General features: G+C 45.9%; 1 protein-coding gene across 3 annotated transcripts in view; it reads left to right on the forward strand.

Annotated features, from left to right (window-relative positions):
- The window catches only part of AFF2 (ALF transcription elongation factor 2), a 417,511-nt gene that overhangs the window by 388,141 nt on the left and 14,863 nt on the right, over positions 1–14,507 (forward strand). For all 3 annotated transcript variants that reach the window (XM_077308979.1, XM_077308981.1, XM_077308980.1), the window contains exons 18-20: positions 766–859; positions 3,883–3,932; positions 11,954–12,168. In XM_077308979.1, the coding sequence (XP_077165094.1) occupies positions 766–859; positions 3,883–3,932; positions 11,954–12,168 (359 nt within the window). The remainder of the gene's footprint in view (positions 1–765; positions 860–3,882; positions 3,933–11,953; positions 12,169–14,507) is intronic.

Here is a 14,507-nt window from a genome sequence, read left to right on the forward strand (position 1 = left end):
TTTGGTTTGGTCCTAGAATGTCATATTAGTTTTGAACTAGGTCTATTATTCTAATTCTAATTATTCAATTTTTTTTAAAAGTTTTGGTAGTTTACAGCCTTGAGTTTCTTTCTGGCAGAAAGGGGAGATAAGGAAAATTTAACGAGCTTTAGGTCTGATTCAGCTGTCCTAATCTTAAGACTGACATTTTAACAGCATTTCTAGATTCCAGTATATTGATGCTATAATGACTCAAGAATATGATATGATTCAGCCTAGGTTATGCATGGTAATGCTCCTGATTTCCATGAAAAGATTAAGCAGACTGTGAAGACTTCATTGCAGAAATCACCAAAACTTACAGTAGATGTAGGGGTGACATTTGATGGCTTAACAATGGCTTTGAAGCTGTTTGGAATTCAAAGGTAAATGAAAACTAAAGCAACACTCAAGTCAATGTGCTGCTTAGCCAAGTCAGTAGAGGAGGGACCACAGTCAAAAAGTGGGGGTTCTACATCCCATTTCCCATCTCTTTTGGCAGCTGAGAATTAATTGCTAATTAGCTGCTGGAAATTAATACTGGCTATTAGTGCAACCCTAAATAGAGTCATGCCATTGACTTTAAAGGACTTAGAATGTAACTGCTTGGATGGCATCATGAGACAGCATGGACTGACAGTTGCACCAACCCCAAAAGTTGCTTGACTCTGGTTGGACCATGGCTAGAATTTGCAGTTTCATTAATAAGCTGAACAAATGTAATTATGTTTTTCCAAATTCCCACAGCTACCGATGCTTATCTCTTCTCTACCTGAGAATGTTTAAACTAAAGAAAGACCATGCTATGAAGTACTCAAGGTCATTGATGGAATACTTTAAGGTGACCGTCATCTTTTTTCTTTTAATGTAGAATGATGTCTGTTCCCCTCCATATACTCCCCCCCCAAGACATCACCCAGCTACTATAGGCAGCCTTCTAAGCCTCCAGATTGACTTTTCACAGTGATGATCCTTTGCCAACCTTGGCAGAATGATTGTCATCACAGGGAGCTGGCCACTTGTAACATTCAGCCACACAGTAAGGTTGGCATAATCAACTGACCCCCATGACTGCTATGAACATGCCACACTGCCCTATGTATGGAGACCTGTTAGGTGTGCCTGTTGAAGTTTATCTTATGTTACACTAGTGGATCTCAGACTGTGGGCCAGGACTGTCTTGCAGGCAGGTTACAAGAGTCAGAAGGGAGGAGGAAGGTGAGCTGGGAGAGGAGTCCTGATGGCAAATTTGTGTTTCGCTCTACACATAATATAAAAAGTGTGGCCAAGCAATATAAGAAGAACTAGGGGGCATTCCGCACAATGAAAAAACAGCGAGTCTCTTACCTTCCACAGACACTTCTTTTGTGTGGTTTTAAACAGTGTCATCAACCTCCCACCTCCTCCCATCCCTGCTGTCACTATGTCTTCTGATTTGCAGCAAGACCAGGGTAATCCCAAAACGTGGATTCCCCTGGGGAAATCCTGCCAGCTGCCACAAGCAGCCAGCCAAGGAAGAAGTCAGGAGGCAAGGACAGTAGTCGTCACGTGAGGAGATGTCCCACTCTTGCTTCCGCCCCTTAATTTCTGGGAGTGGGGTTTTGCTGTCTTTTTAAAAAAATGGCTGAAGCAACAAATAGGCATTTGTGTGGCTGCAAGATGGTTTAAAAACATGTCCCAACCAATGCATGTGTGAATAAACGGATTCTCGTTTCATCGCATAATTCTTTTTTTTAAAGAGTTTGTGGTGAGCCGTGGAGGTTTAAAGAACCATGCTGCAAGGTGATTGGTTGTCAGGAGTGATTGACGGGTGCAAGCTAGGGAAGATGCTGGAAGCTCGTAGCATTTTCCTTACTCCTAGGAAGTAGGTGACGAACACTCCAAATGCTACGATTTTGGAGAGAAAAGCAGGAGGGCTCCCTAGTGTAAAATGAAGGTAGGATGCTACAAAATGTCACACTGGCCCATGCAGCGACAATCACGTTAATTTTTCCGTTGTGCAGAATGGGCCTAGGTTTCTTATGCGTCGCTTTTCACTACCTGAAGGAATCCCAAAGCATCTAACAAACACATTTCCCTACCTTGCCCCATACCTTGTGAGGAAGGTAGGCTGAGAGAGCTTCTAAGGGAACTGTGACTGGCTCAAAGTCACCCAGCTGGCTACATTTGGAGGAGTGAGAAATCAAAGCTTGTTCTCCAGTTTAGAGTCTGCTGCTCTTAACCCTTCTATCAGCCTTTCTCAACTTTTTTACCATTGAGAAACCCCCGAAACATTCTTCAGGCTTTGAGAAACCCCAGAAGAGGTGTGATCAAGTAGAATATGGTTGGGAAGCATAGCTGTGTACATGTCCACCCAAGGCCCCTCCCTTTCTCACCCCCTCCAGGCCCATTATTGGCCATTTTGGGAGGGGAGGATGGGTTGACATGACCATATATGGCCAGTTTGGTGTAGTGGTTAGGAGTGCAGACTTGTAATCTGGCATGCCAGGTTCGATTCTGCGCTCCCCCACATGCAACCAGCTGGGTGACCTTGGGCTCGCCACGGCACTGATAAAACTGTTCTGACCGGGCAGTGATATCAGGGCTCTCTCATCCTCACCCACCCCACAGGGTGTCTGTTGTGGGGAGAGGAATGGGAAGGCGACTGTAAGCCGCTTTGAGCCTCCTTTGGGTAGGGAAAAGCGGCATATAAGAACCAACTCTTCTTCTTCTTCTTCTAAATGTTTAGCAATTTTTTTTAAATATTAAAAATTAAGTCCTACTCATTCAGGAAACCCTTTCAGGGCCGTCTTGAAAACCTGGTTGAGCCTTACACCATGCTGGCTCTCTGTCTGTTGTTCAATAATGCTATATATGATCAAGTATTATAGATTTTAAAATATTAAATGTTGTTCAGTGTTCACTGGTACTGGATTATTGCATTTTATATTGTGGGAAAGTCTCATGGACTTCTTTTGCAAGTGGGTGGGATCCAGGCAGCTTTTCCATGCAACCTTACTCCATTCCCCACCTTACATGCCTAATGGATTTTGTCCATGCAGGTCCCATGTTCCTCACTATAGCCTGGGAAAGGGACCTATCATTCCCTTTACACAAGTGGAAAACCTGACTGGATTCAAACCAATATGTTTAGAAGTGGGTGGTGCATCAAAACGTCGTGTTCTTAGACATTACAGATATAATCATTCTGGAGTGGTAGCCATGTTCATCTCCTGTAGCAAAATCAACCAGTCACACCTTATAGCATCATATCATTAAGAATAAATAAATAAAGTTGTTGTTAGCTGCGCCTGAGACCTTTATGCTGACAGCTGGGATATAAATCTTTTAAATGCAGTCTGGACATCCCTGTAAGTCCAAGCTTGGCCACCTCAGCAAGTTCTTCCATGACCCATTGTGCAAGTTTCCCAGGAATCATCTGCTATGAAATACCATTCCCCCTTGTTTCCAGTTCTTATATGCAAGTTTTTGTGTTCTGATTAAAAGTTTGCCAATCCCCACACAAGGTGAAAGCACACATTGCAGAAGGAATTTCAGATAAGGATAATTAAACCACTTTTTCATGAAAGGTGTCTGATTTATGCTGGAGTTCTGGTATATTGTGCCTTTCATTGAATTCTGTACCAATGGTTAGAGCCCAGTAATTATCCAGCCAGGTTTTTTGCTCCTTTTTAGCTTAAAAGGGATTATTATGCTGAGATAGTTCTATAAATAAAATGTTCTGCTTTGCTATTGAAATACCAAGTGCCTTCCATGTCTTGCGGTAATCAATATTAATGCAATTTAAAATCTACCTTTGTGTCTGCTGCTGAGTGAACAAAGACTGCTTGCTCTCTTTTTTCCTAATCTTGGTTCCTCTTACAGAATTCTTCGAAGGTTTCACAGGCCCCTTCACCTTGGGGAGGCAATGGAAAGTGAGTATTCATTGAAATGAGTTAATGGCTTATGTGGTGATTATATATATACTAGGGGCAAAGCCCGTTGTATCCAGGAATACAATAGGCATTAGAGCTTGGTGGTGGGAAGAGAAAGGGGAGGAGTTGTCCAGTCTGTAAAGACATGGGGTTGAATGTGTGTGTTGTATGTGAGATTGTGGTGGCATTGTGACAAATGAGGGCATGGATATGGAGAGATGCGTGTCAAAACCCTGTGGTTTGGAATGTTCGTTGAGTGTGGGAGAGGACTGACATTTGGGAACCGTGGCATAGTGATTACAGATGAGCTTTCCAGAGCCATGTCTTCAGATATGTGAATGGAAAAATCAGACTGGAGACTCTTCTTAGGGGAGATTACATGGCAACCCTCCCAGTTCTGTGTCATTTCCCTTCTTGTGTGAATTAGGCCACAGACACTGCAATGTCCCCCTGCCCTAATCCACATAGAGTAGTCACAGTACACAGGTGACTGCCCTGCTCCTTCTGTGTGCTATGTGCCCACATGCTTCTTTCATGGTTGCTCCTTAGAAGAAGAAAAGCTGAATTTTTGTACCCTGCTGTTTACTACCAAAAGGAGTCTCAAAGCGGTTTACAAACACCTTTTCCCTTCATCTCCACACAATAGACAACCTGTGAGGGATGTGGGGCTGTGAGAGGTCTGAGAGAACTGGGAATGGGCCGCAGTGACCCAGAAGGCCTCAGGTGTCTCAAAGCAGTTTCCAATCACCTTCCCTTCCTCTCCCCATAGCAGAATCCCCGTGAGGGAGGTGGATTAGAGAGCCTCACATGGAACCTGGCAACACTAAGAGGAGGTCTCTCTGTGCACAGCAGTGTTGACCTTAGTCAGGTTTTTTGTGCTGGTTTTTTATTTACCAGGCAAAGCTTGAAAAAAGTCACTTGAGTTCCCATGTCTCTCCAGCCATTTACTTGTTCACTGTTTATAGTTTCAGGCTGTAAATATTCTTTATTTAGTTCTTCTTGCATTTTCCAGACTCACAGGACTGATGCTGGTCTGTCTGTCTGTGCTCCAGAATACAAACAGTTGCTGGTAAGGGCTGCCCATAGCTCATAGCCCAGGAGGGACACACCCGCACCACTCCTTCTGTACTGCAGTCTGCCTCTACCATAGTATCTAGATAGCTGCTCATCTCTAGATTATAATGATCAGCTCTGCAGGCAAAAATGGTTCCTTCGAAGGCTGGACTCTGAGACATTGTATGATTTTGCTCACCTCCAAATCTCCAGGAATATTTTCAACCCAGGGTTAGCCAACCTCCAGGTGGGGCCTGGAGAGCTCCTGGAATTACAGCTTATCTGCAGACTATAAAGATCAGCTCTCCAGGCAGAAAGGGCTGCTTTGGACAGGGTTGTTGCAGAGAAGAAACATTTAAAGCCTCCCATACAGGTTGTTGAGTTGAAAGACTTGAGGCCTATTGCACAGCGTTGTTGTCCAGATGAAACAGGAGACAAAAGAACCTTCACAACAGCATCTAGTTTCGTCTGCACAACAAACCTGTGCAGTAGGCCTCAAATCTGCAGAGTCACAAAGAAGAAATTTACATGGCTTGGCTGTGTCTTCCCTCCAGCAGCGAGGCCAGCCAGAGCAGTATTTTAAGTGAGAAGGGGCTTTTCTGTGGCTTCCCTGTTTGGCAGAAGTGGAAAGCTTCCTCCCCCCCCCAAAGGAAAGCACAAAAATGCCCACAGACTCTTCTGTGTTGCCCTCAGAAACGCCTCCCTCCCCTCAGTCAGGGGCTGTCAGAGGCTCCTTCACAGAAGGCCTGAAGGGAGGGGGTAGGGAGAGCACTCACCAGCCACCTTCCAGCTGTCAGTGGTCTGAGGCAAAGTGAGGGAAGTTTTTGGATGTGAGGGAAGTTTTTGGATATAATATAATATATCACACATACACATATAATAAACTATTGCATTACCGTGCGGTAATCTACAAGTGATACTTTGCCATACAGGATGGAATGAAAGGTTCATGTGGATTGATTGAAGCCATACAAGGGCCATAAAAATAGCTGTTAATTGGATAGAAAGTACAGTGTCATTCCAGGATGCCAAAGTACAGTTAATCTCCAGGGCAATGATTTTTTTCAATGATTTGTTCAGTAATGAAAGACCAATGAATATTTCATTGATATATGGTAAGTGCTGTTTAATGAAACTGGAGGCGTAATCGTAGTGAATAACATGAAGGCACTTAGTCAACCAATTATGCAAGGCCTTCGGTTAATGCTAAAACATCCCCATCTCAAATCTGGAATAAAAAATGAGCGTTAGTCAGCCATGCATGCACATGTGCTTTTCCCCTACACTCTCCGCACATGCTTCACATTCATTTACCTTGGAACAGGTCTTTGGAACACGTGACTAGCCATGCTCCCTATGGCCAAGCAGCCATCTGTAGTAGCTTACTGATGGTGGAAAGTAACATCAAGGCTCAACTGACTTACGGCAGCTCCTTAGGGTTCTTAATGCAAGAGACTTCAGATGTGGTTTGCCACTGCTAGCATTCCTTGGAGGTCTCCCATCCAAATATTAGACTGGCCTCCTATCCAAATACCTGATTTGCTTCTGAGATCTGACAGCGCTATCAAGATAGATGGAGCTATCAAGATCAGGGGTTGCTTACTAAATGATGGGGTTATTGAGATCAGGAGTGGTTTACTTTCTTTAGCTGCTCCTAGGACTATGAAAACAGGAAGAATAATCCTGAAATACATGGCACATGTCTGGGTTAGGGGATGTCTGTGTTTGGCTTAGTGCAACACGAGTTGCACAGGCTTTCTCTGGGCAAGTGCTAATTTTGAGCAAGAGGAACAAATATTGCAGATTTCTGTGTTGCTGGCTAGATATAGTGGGGCACGTAAAAAGATACTGTGGCAAACAACTAAGGTCTTGGGTTTGGGGCTTGAGTGTTCCTATTCCTGTTTAATCATGAAACTTACTGCATGACCATGTGCAAGTCATTTTCCCATGTTTAGAGAGCCAGTTTGGTGTAGTGGTTAGGAGTGCGGACTTCTAATCTGGCATGCCAGGTTCGATTCTGCGCTCCCCCACATGCAGCCAGCTGGGTGACGTTGGGCTTGCCACGGCACTGATAAAACTGTTCTGACCGGGCAGTGATATCAGGGCTCTCTCAGCCTCACCCACCCCACAGGGTGTCTGTTGTGGGGAGAGGAATGGGAAGGCGACTGTAAGCCGCTTTGAGCCTCCTTCGGGTAGGGAAAAGCGGCATATAAGAACCAACTCTTCTTCTTCTTTTTCTTCTTATCTACAGTACAAGGTTATTGTGAAGAATTTCCGGAACACTGCATTGCCAAGCCTGATTTCATATTTCTCCCACAATCAATCTGTAGATTTTCATAGGATGATAGAACCGTAACATGTTTGGACTACAGGGATCAGAAACATGATAGTTTGGCCCCCTGTAACCAACATCCCAGACTGCTGTCAAAAACAGGCACTGCTAATAGGTGGTAGAAAACTGAGCTCAGCCATCCTTAACAGAGAACCTGGCAGAAAAGCTCTATCTTACAGGCTCTGTGCAGTCTAAAAAGATCTACGGGACTTAGATGTTATTGAGCAGAGAGTTCCACCAGACAGGTCCAAGCTGCTGCCCTCCTTGAGAACAGTCAAGCCACCTGTGGGCTTATTTATTTATTTACCGTATTGCATGAGTGTAGTATAGCCAGGAGGTCCTAGGATTGTCTAGCAGCCAGGCAGGAAATGTTTGCAAGTGATTTGCCATTGTCTCAATGTGTATATTGCTGATCTCCCATCCAATTTTTCATCAGAGTCAGTCCTGCTTCCAAGAACTGACAAGATCTTGTTTGCTTGGGCTATCCCAGTCAGGGCACCTTTGGGCTGGATGGGCACCACCAGCAGACCTTGTGATGAAGGCATTGTCATTATGATCAGGAGGGCTACAGATTTCTAGTTACCTGCATCAACGTACAAATTCCAGGATTCCCAGTGGCAAGCCAAGGGGTTTAAAACCAATATATTTACAGTACAGATATAAGTCATCTTACATACCCCTTATCCCCATCCCGGCAAGGCGGCTTGCTAGCAGTTCAAGGTCAACCACATCAAATGCGGCTGACAGATCTAATAGAACCAACACAGCAAAGCCGCCTCAATCCAGCTGGTAACAGAGGTCATTCGTCAAGGCGACCAACACCATCTCCACCCCGTGGCCAAGATGGAAGCCAGACTGGTATGGGTCAAGTGCTGATATGGGTTTGTGAAACCTTTGTCCCATTAGGCACTCATTAGTTAATGTACTTTCAATGCACTTTAGAAATAGATTTTCCTGTTCTGCACAGAAATATCCAGCTGCAAAAGTACACTGAAAGTGCATTATCCTACACATGCAGAAAAGACCCTTGTTGTCAAAGAAAAAGATTTCATTGACTTTTCCTTAAATATGCACGACCGCAGCAGGCTGTTCCACAGAGCTGTCCTAGTCAGCAGGTGCTTCCTAATTGCTGACGTTAGAATTGAAAGGAAATCTATATGTGAGCATTAGCTTTGCAACAAGCAGGTAACTTAAAGCACAGCTTCTTCTAAAAGACTGCCCAGATAAACTGCCACCAGACAGAAGCAAATCTTAGCAGCAGTTCTTCAAGTGCTCTATAGAAATATTTTTTTTAATTCCATTGTTTGCATACATCTCTCCTTGTACTCTTTCACATAGAGTTTTCCATAGGATGCCGTGTATACTGGAAGGGGGGGGGGGAGGATTGTGCTGTGTAGCAGACTGTCACAGCTCTTCACATCAGATGCTTGGGGGATAGGCCAATAATATAGACTGAATATTTCCCAAGCAGCCATTAGCAAAACTGTTACAGCTATGAGAACCCTTTATGAATGGGTTGTGATTTTGACAGACAGATTTCTGCTGGTAACTTGAACACAAATACCATTCCAGGTAAAATGATTCATTCCAAATAAACAAACAACATTTAGCAATTCCTGTTTCTCATTTGCATGGTTCATGTATGGTAAAGCATGGCTTTTTATGACACAAACAAGCGGGAGGGGGGAATATTAAGGCTTGTATGTCTCCTCTTCTTCCTCACCTCACTCAGGGCATGGTAATTATTTATTTCCAACCTTGGACCTAATCCTTTTTACATTGAAAACATCCAACTCTAGTATGTGCTTTCTTGGCAACTGGAGTTACCAAATGCAGGTTGGGAGATTCCTGGAGATTCAGGGGTGGTCTGAGGATGGGATTTGGAGGGGGGCCTAGGACTTCAGTGGAGTACAATGTTCAAAGTTGCCTTTTCCCCAGGTAAACTGCTCTCTGCAATCTGAAGATGAGCTATAATCCTGGGAGATCCACAGGCCCCACCTAGACTGTTTATGCACTGGGAACTTCACTGCCCCAGCTCCCATGCAACATCACAAATCGGGGGCGGATGAGGTGCACCAGGCCAAATGCTCCCCCGTGTGGGTGCAGGAGGAGGTAGGGCAACCTGCCACGATGAAAACTCCAGACTGCAGCCTGGAATGAAACCTCCAGTGCGTAAACGGTCCTAGAGATGGACGATCCTACTGACAACCAGTATTCTTAATCCAGGATCAAAATAATCAGACATGGATTGGACCTGTAACTGCTAGCCAGGACAACAAAGGCCTCCTGATTTGGACCCAGTTAGCAGAAGCAATTCTTCTCTGGCACTAGCTAGGGTGAGACAAACAATGTGTAGTTTATGTGATCAGGTATACTGGAGAACTAGGTAGACTGCAAAGTCAGGAATAACTGATTGACTGGACTCATCAAGAGAAAAGAGGTGGAGGAGAGAGACCCAGTATTCCCCATACCTGTTCCCTTAGCTGTCTGAATTATATTGTTCTGTACCAATCACAGATACAGTGGATTCTACTTACAACATTATTGTTAACTAGTAATTAAGCCCGCTGTATGCCGAATACAGCGGGCGCTAGAAACTGACCTTGTCGGGCGGCGGCTCTCTGCCTAAGTAGTGGTCCCCAACCTTTCTGAGGCTGGGGACCGGCACGGGCCGCGCCCGGGCCGCGCCCGCGAGCCGCGCCCGGGCCGCGCCCGCGAGCCGCGCCCGGGCCGCGCCCGCGAGCCGCGCCCGGGCCGCGCCCGCGAGGCGCGCCCGCGAGGCGCGCCCGCGAGGCGCGCCCGCGAGCCGCGCCCGCGAGCCGCGCCCGGGCCGCGCCCGCGAGCCGCGCCCGAGCCGCGCCCGCGAGCCGCGCCCGCACATCGGGCCGCTTGCTGGCAGGGCCGCTGGTGGACTGTTTCTTCCTGGAACCGGGAGCGGCTGCGAGGACGGCGGAGACCATTGTAAGTTGGGGGCGAGGGGGTGGTGCGCGGGGGCTGCGGCCTGCGTGGGTTCCCTCGGGCGTCAGGCCAGGAGCAACTGCGAGCCGCGCTGTGCGCGGCTCGCAGTTGCTGGGGCTGGGAATCAGAGGGAGCAATCGGCAGGCGCTTCGCGCCTGCCGATTGTTCCCTCCGATTGTCTGTCATGAGGAAGGGTCCAATCCGGACCCTTCCTCATCCCGGACACATCCCGCCCCAGAACGCCTTACTCTTTTATTTAGTCCGTGGCGCCCGTGGCGCCACGGGCGGTGTTCAGATCATTTGAACAGTCCTTTGGCGTGTACGTTTTTCTTCCATTTTTTTACTGCTTAGTCTCACAACTGCCTAAAAAAGGATCATCATTTTTAATATTAGACCAAAAATATTTGGTGCACTGTGGGTGGGGGGGGGGAGTCCAGCTGACAGAACTGAACTTGTCACAATATCTAGCAGATTAATTGTCAAACATTGTAATGATGTTAATAAAATATGCAAATTAGCTACAGCCTCAGGGCTCTTTGTGGGCCTCCACTGGGGATCTTGGGGACTTTAGAAGTTCACATTCCTGGATTCTTTTTAATTTAGCAGTCTGCAGATGACATTCAGAGGGAGAATAGAAAATCTGAAGAGGGCTTTTTAATTATCATTTTCAGTTATCAAAGTTCTCTCTCCGGAAAGAGCCCTGCCTGCAACTCTGGAGAACAGCTGCCAGTCAGAGAGTACTAAGTGGAAGCAGCTTTGTGTATTCAGCTGCATTCAGTCTGATGAAGCAGCGATCATGTGAGGAAGCAGATTACAGCAAATTCTATGCTTCGCTGAAAGCACTGAAGCATAGGAAGCTCTGCAACCGTACATTGGCTTTACCCTTAGTTCAACTGTCATGACTATCCCCAAAGATTTCTGGGAAGAGCACTGGGAAACCTGCTTGAGGTCCCTACCACTTCTTACCGGAAGGAGAAAAACTGTTTTAATCTGTAACCAATAGCATTATAATAAAGATGGAAAGGCGTCCTAGGAAGAGTTGGGCCTCATTGTTTACTGGCCAATCAGGTAACCTGTGTGGCTCCTAGCTATGTCCTCCTCCAGCCTGATTGGCTGTCCGTCCAGCAGCCACCCAGTCAGCATCCATGTCCTGCCCCTGGCCATCTCCTCAAAGGCCTTTCACCTCACAGTTCTTTCGGTTTGTAGGAGTCCATTGCCCAGTGAGTTAGCCTCCCCTGGCAGCTAACTCCCCCCTCCCTTCAGGCCTACTGAGAAGGAAACCTCTAACAGCTCCTAACTGAGGAAGGTGTTTCTGAGAGCAACACAGTCTGCGGTCACTTATGCTTTCGTTTTGAGGGGGGAATATTCCTGGAGGTTTGGAGGTGGGACTTCAAAATGGTACAATGCCTCACAGTTCACCCTCCAAAGCATTCATATTTGCCTACAGAGCTGATCTTTATAATCTGGAATTGAGTTTTAATTCCAGGAGCAATTATTTTATGTGATTTGATGCCTTGGCTTTTTTAATTGCCGTTTTTGTTTTATTGCATGATGTCTTTTAGAGACTTGTTTTATTGTGAGCTGCCTTGGACAGATCTGGAGAGGTGGCACACCGGATTCATGACCAAATGACTGAGGGCCTAACATTGAATCTGACCCTTTTTTTCCCTTTCGCCAGGAGCACAGAAACACCCTCCCCTATGTCCTTGAGCCCATCACCCGTCAGTTCTCTCGGAACTGCCACAGGCACTGCAGGGTCCTCCTCTGCAGGGAGCATCACCATTCCCCAGCGCATTCACCACATGGCTGCCAGCCACGTCAACGTCACCAACAATGTCTTGAGGAGCTATGAGCACTGGGACATGGCCGACAAGCTGACGAAAGAGAACAAAGGTGTGCCTTTCACGCTTCCTGTATTCCAAGGATTGAAAAATTGAATAGCTAACTGTCGGATTACAGTTTAGGAATGAGACCTCCAGTCTTGGCCGATTCCACACTGCCAGAAAAGGCCAAGAGGGCAGTCACATAGGAGCAAATCTCCGCTTCTACATGACATTTCCACCAGGCTGCCACTCTCCTGGGCCTGGCATGAATCAGGCTCCAGACACTAAGGGAACACAGGGAACACAGATTCTTCTGAGTTCCCTTAGCCCACTGCAGGGGCCAACAGGGCCTGGCCTTCCTGTCCTATGATATCTCAAAGGAGGCAAGAAATGCCCTGGTTGGCTTTGCGGCACTTTGCCGTGGGGCGGGATGGATCGGGGCATATTGAAGGAAGGTGTTTTTATTTTGCAGGAACTAATCCACCACTGCTTTATGTTTTCTTCCTGATTTGCAACCTTATTGCTTGCTATATTATTTGATGAAATGGGTGGTCCCAAGTAAGGTCACCCAGGTCTCGGGGGGTTTTGGTTTTAATAAAAGGGTCCGGCTAGACTTCATAGTTTGTAAGGAAATCTAGAAGAATACCCCTGTTTGCTAATCCTACCTATATACATTTTATCTCCTTGCCCTTTTTTGAAGTATGAAATAACAAAATCAGTATTATTTATGGATGGGCACAAATGTAAAATTCATACAAGGAATGGCCAAACAAAATTCAAGCTCCCTCCCCTTCTAGGAAAGTCACAATTTCTTAGTCTTCAAGGTGCCACAAAATTCTTTCAATATTGAAAAATTTAATTATTTAAAGAAATGAAATCATCCTGCAAATGAGGCAGTGGAAACAAGGTGGATGTAGTGTGGGTAATCAGCCACAAAGAAGCTATCATTGAGAAAGGGAATTTCACAGTTTAGACTTTGCATGACAAGTGGATTGGGGGCTTTTTCCAGTCTTTACTTGCCTTGTAAGTCAATTTCTATCCACCTGCCTATCACATTCTTGTTGAAATTATATTCTGGCTTTCATGTTGAGAGGCTTGCAGTGACAAAGCTGCTGAAAATCCTGACCTTCAGTTTGCCATGAGTCCATGATTCATCCCGTGGATTCAAACTATTACCAACTCTTTACTGCAAGATGACTTGAAAAAGAAAATAGCATCACTGACTGACAGTCATTTGAACAGGGTTGAAGTTGTGTAACTAAAGTTTGGATTTGGTGAGAAAAGTATGGATCAGTAGCCATCGCCATAAGAATATAGTTAGTCAAGCTTTCCCATCCTTTAGTCTATTGAAAGCGTTGGCCAAGGAAGGGAAGAAACAAGGATTGTGATGGGGCCATAAAAAGTGCTAACGTTGGTTTGTGTTTCCGTGAGTCAGTCATGCAGCTTCTCTTGCAGTCATCCACACTTAGACCTAAATGCCAAAGACAGGCTCATCAGTTGTACAGGGTGAAATGATGTTCAGCTTGTCCCTTTAGAAAACCATTTCAGGCTCCATTCTCTTGGAACCCTAAGCCACTCAGGTGGGACCCACTGTTAATTGAATAAAAAAGGGTTCTATCCTACCTTGCTGCTCAGCTGATCGAAGAGGAAGAAGGGCTTCTTGCACTGAAGGATCATCCCACCATTTGCTAAGAGGAGTGAGAGGGTAGAATCATAGAATCATAGAGTTGGAAGGGGCCTCATGGGTCATCTAGTCCAACCCCCTGCACTATGCAGGACACTCGCATTCCAATCACTCATCTACTGCAACCTGCCACCCCTTTGCCTTCACAAAATCAGCCTCTCTGTCAGATGGCTATCCAGCCTCTGTTTAAAAATTTCCATAGATGGAGAACCCACCACCTCCTGAGGAAGTCTGTTCCACTGAGAAAAGGCTCTGTCAGGAACTTCTTCCAGATATTTAGATGGAATTTCTGTTGAATTAATTTCATCCCATTCATTCTAGTCTGTCCCTCTGGAGCAAGAGAGAACAATTCTGCTCCATCCTCCTTATGGCACCCTTTTAAATACTTGAAGATGGTTATCAGATCCCCTCTCAGTTGTCTCCTCTCTAGGCTAAACAGACCAAGCTCCCCCAACCTTTCTTCTTATGTCTTGGTCTCCAAACCCCTCGCCATCTTTGTTGCCCTCCTCTGGACATGTTCCAGTTTGTCAACATCCCTCTTCAACTGGGGTGCCCAAAACTGAACCCAGTACTCCAAGTGAGGCCGAACCAGAGCAGAGTAAAGCGGTACCATCACCTCCCGTGATCTGGACATGATACTCCATTTGATACAGCCCAAAATCCCATTTGCCTTTTTAGCCACTGAGTCACACTGCTGACTCATGTTCAATGTATGACTCCTAGAT

The sequence above is a fragment of the Paroedura picta genome, chromosome 13 (assembly GCF_049243985.1).
Source record: "Paroedura picta isolate Pp20150507F chromosome 13, Ppicta_v3.0, whole genome shotgun sequence".
Classification (NCBI taxonomy): domain Eukaryota; kingdom Metazoa; phylum Chordata; class Lepidosauria; order Squamata; family Gekkonidae; genus Paroedura; species Paroedura picta.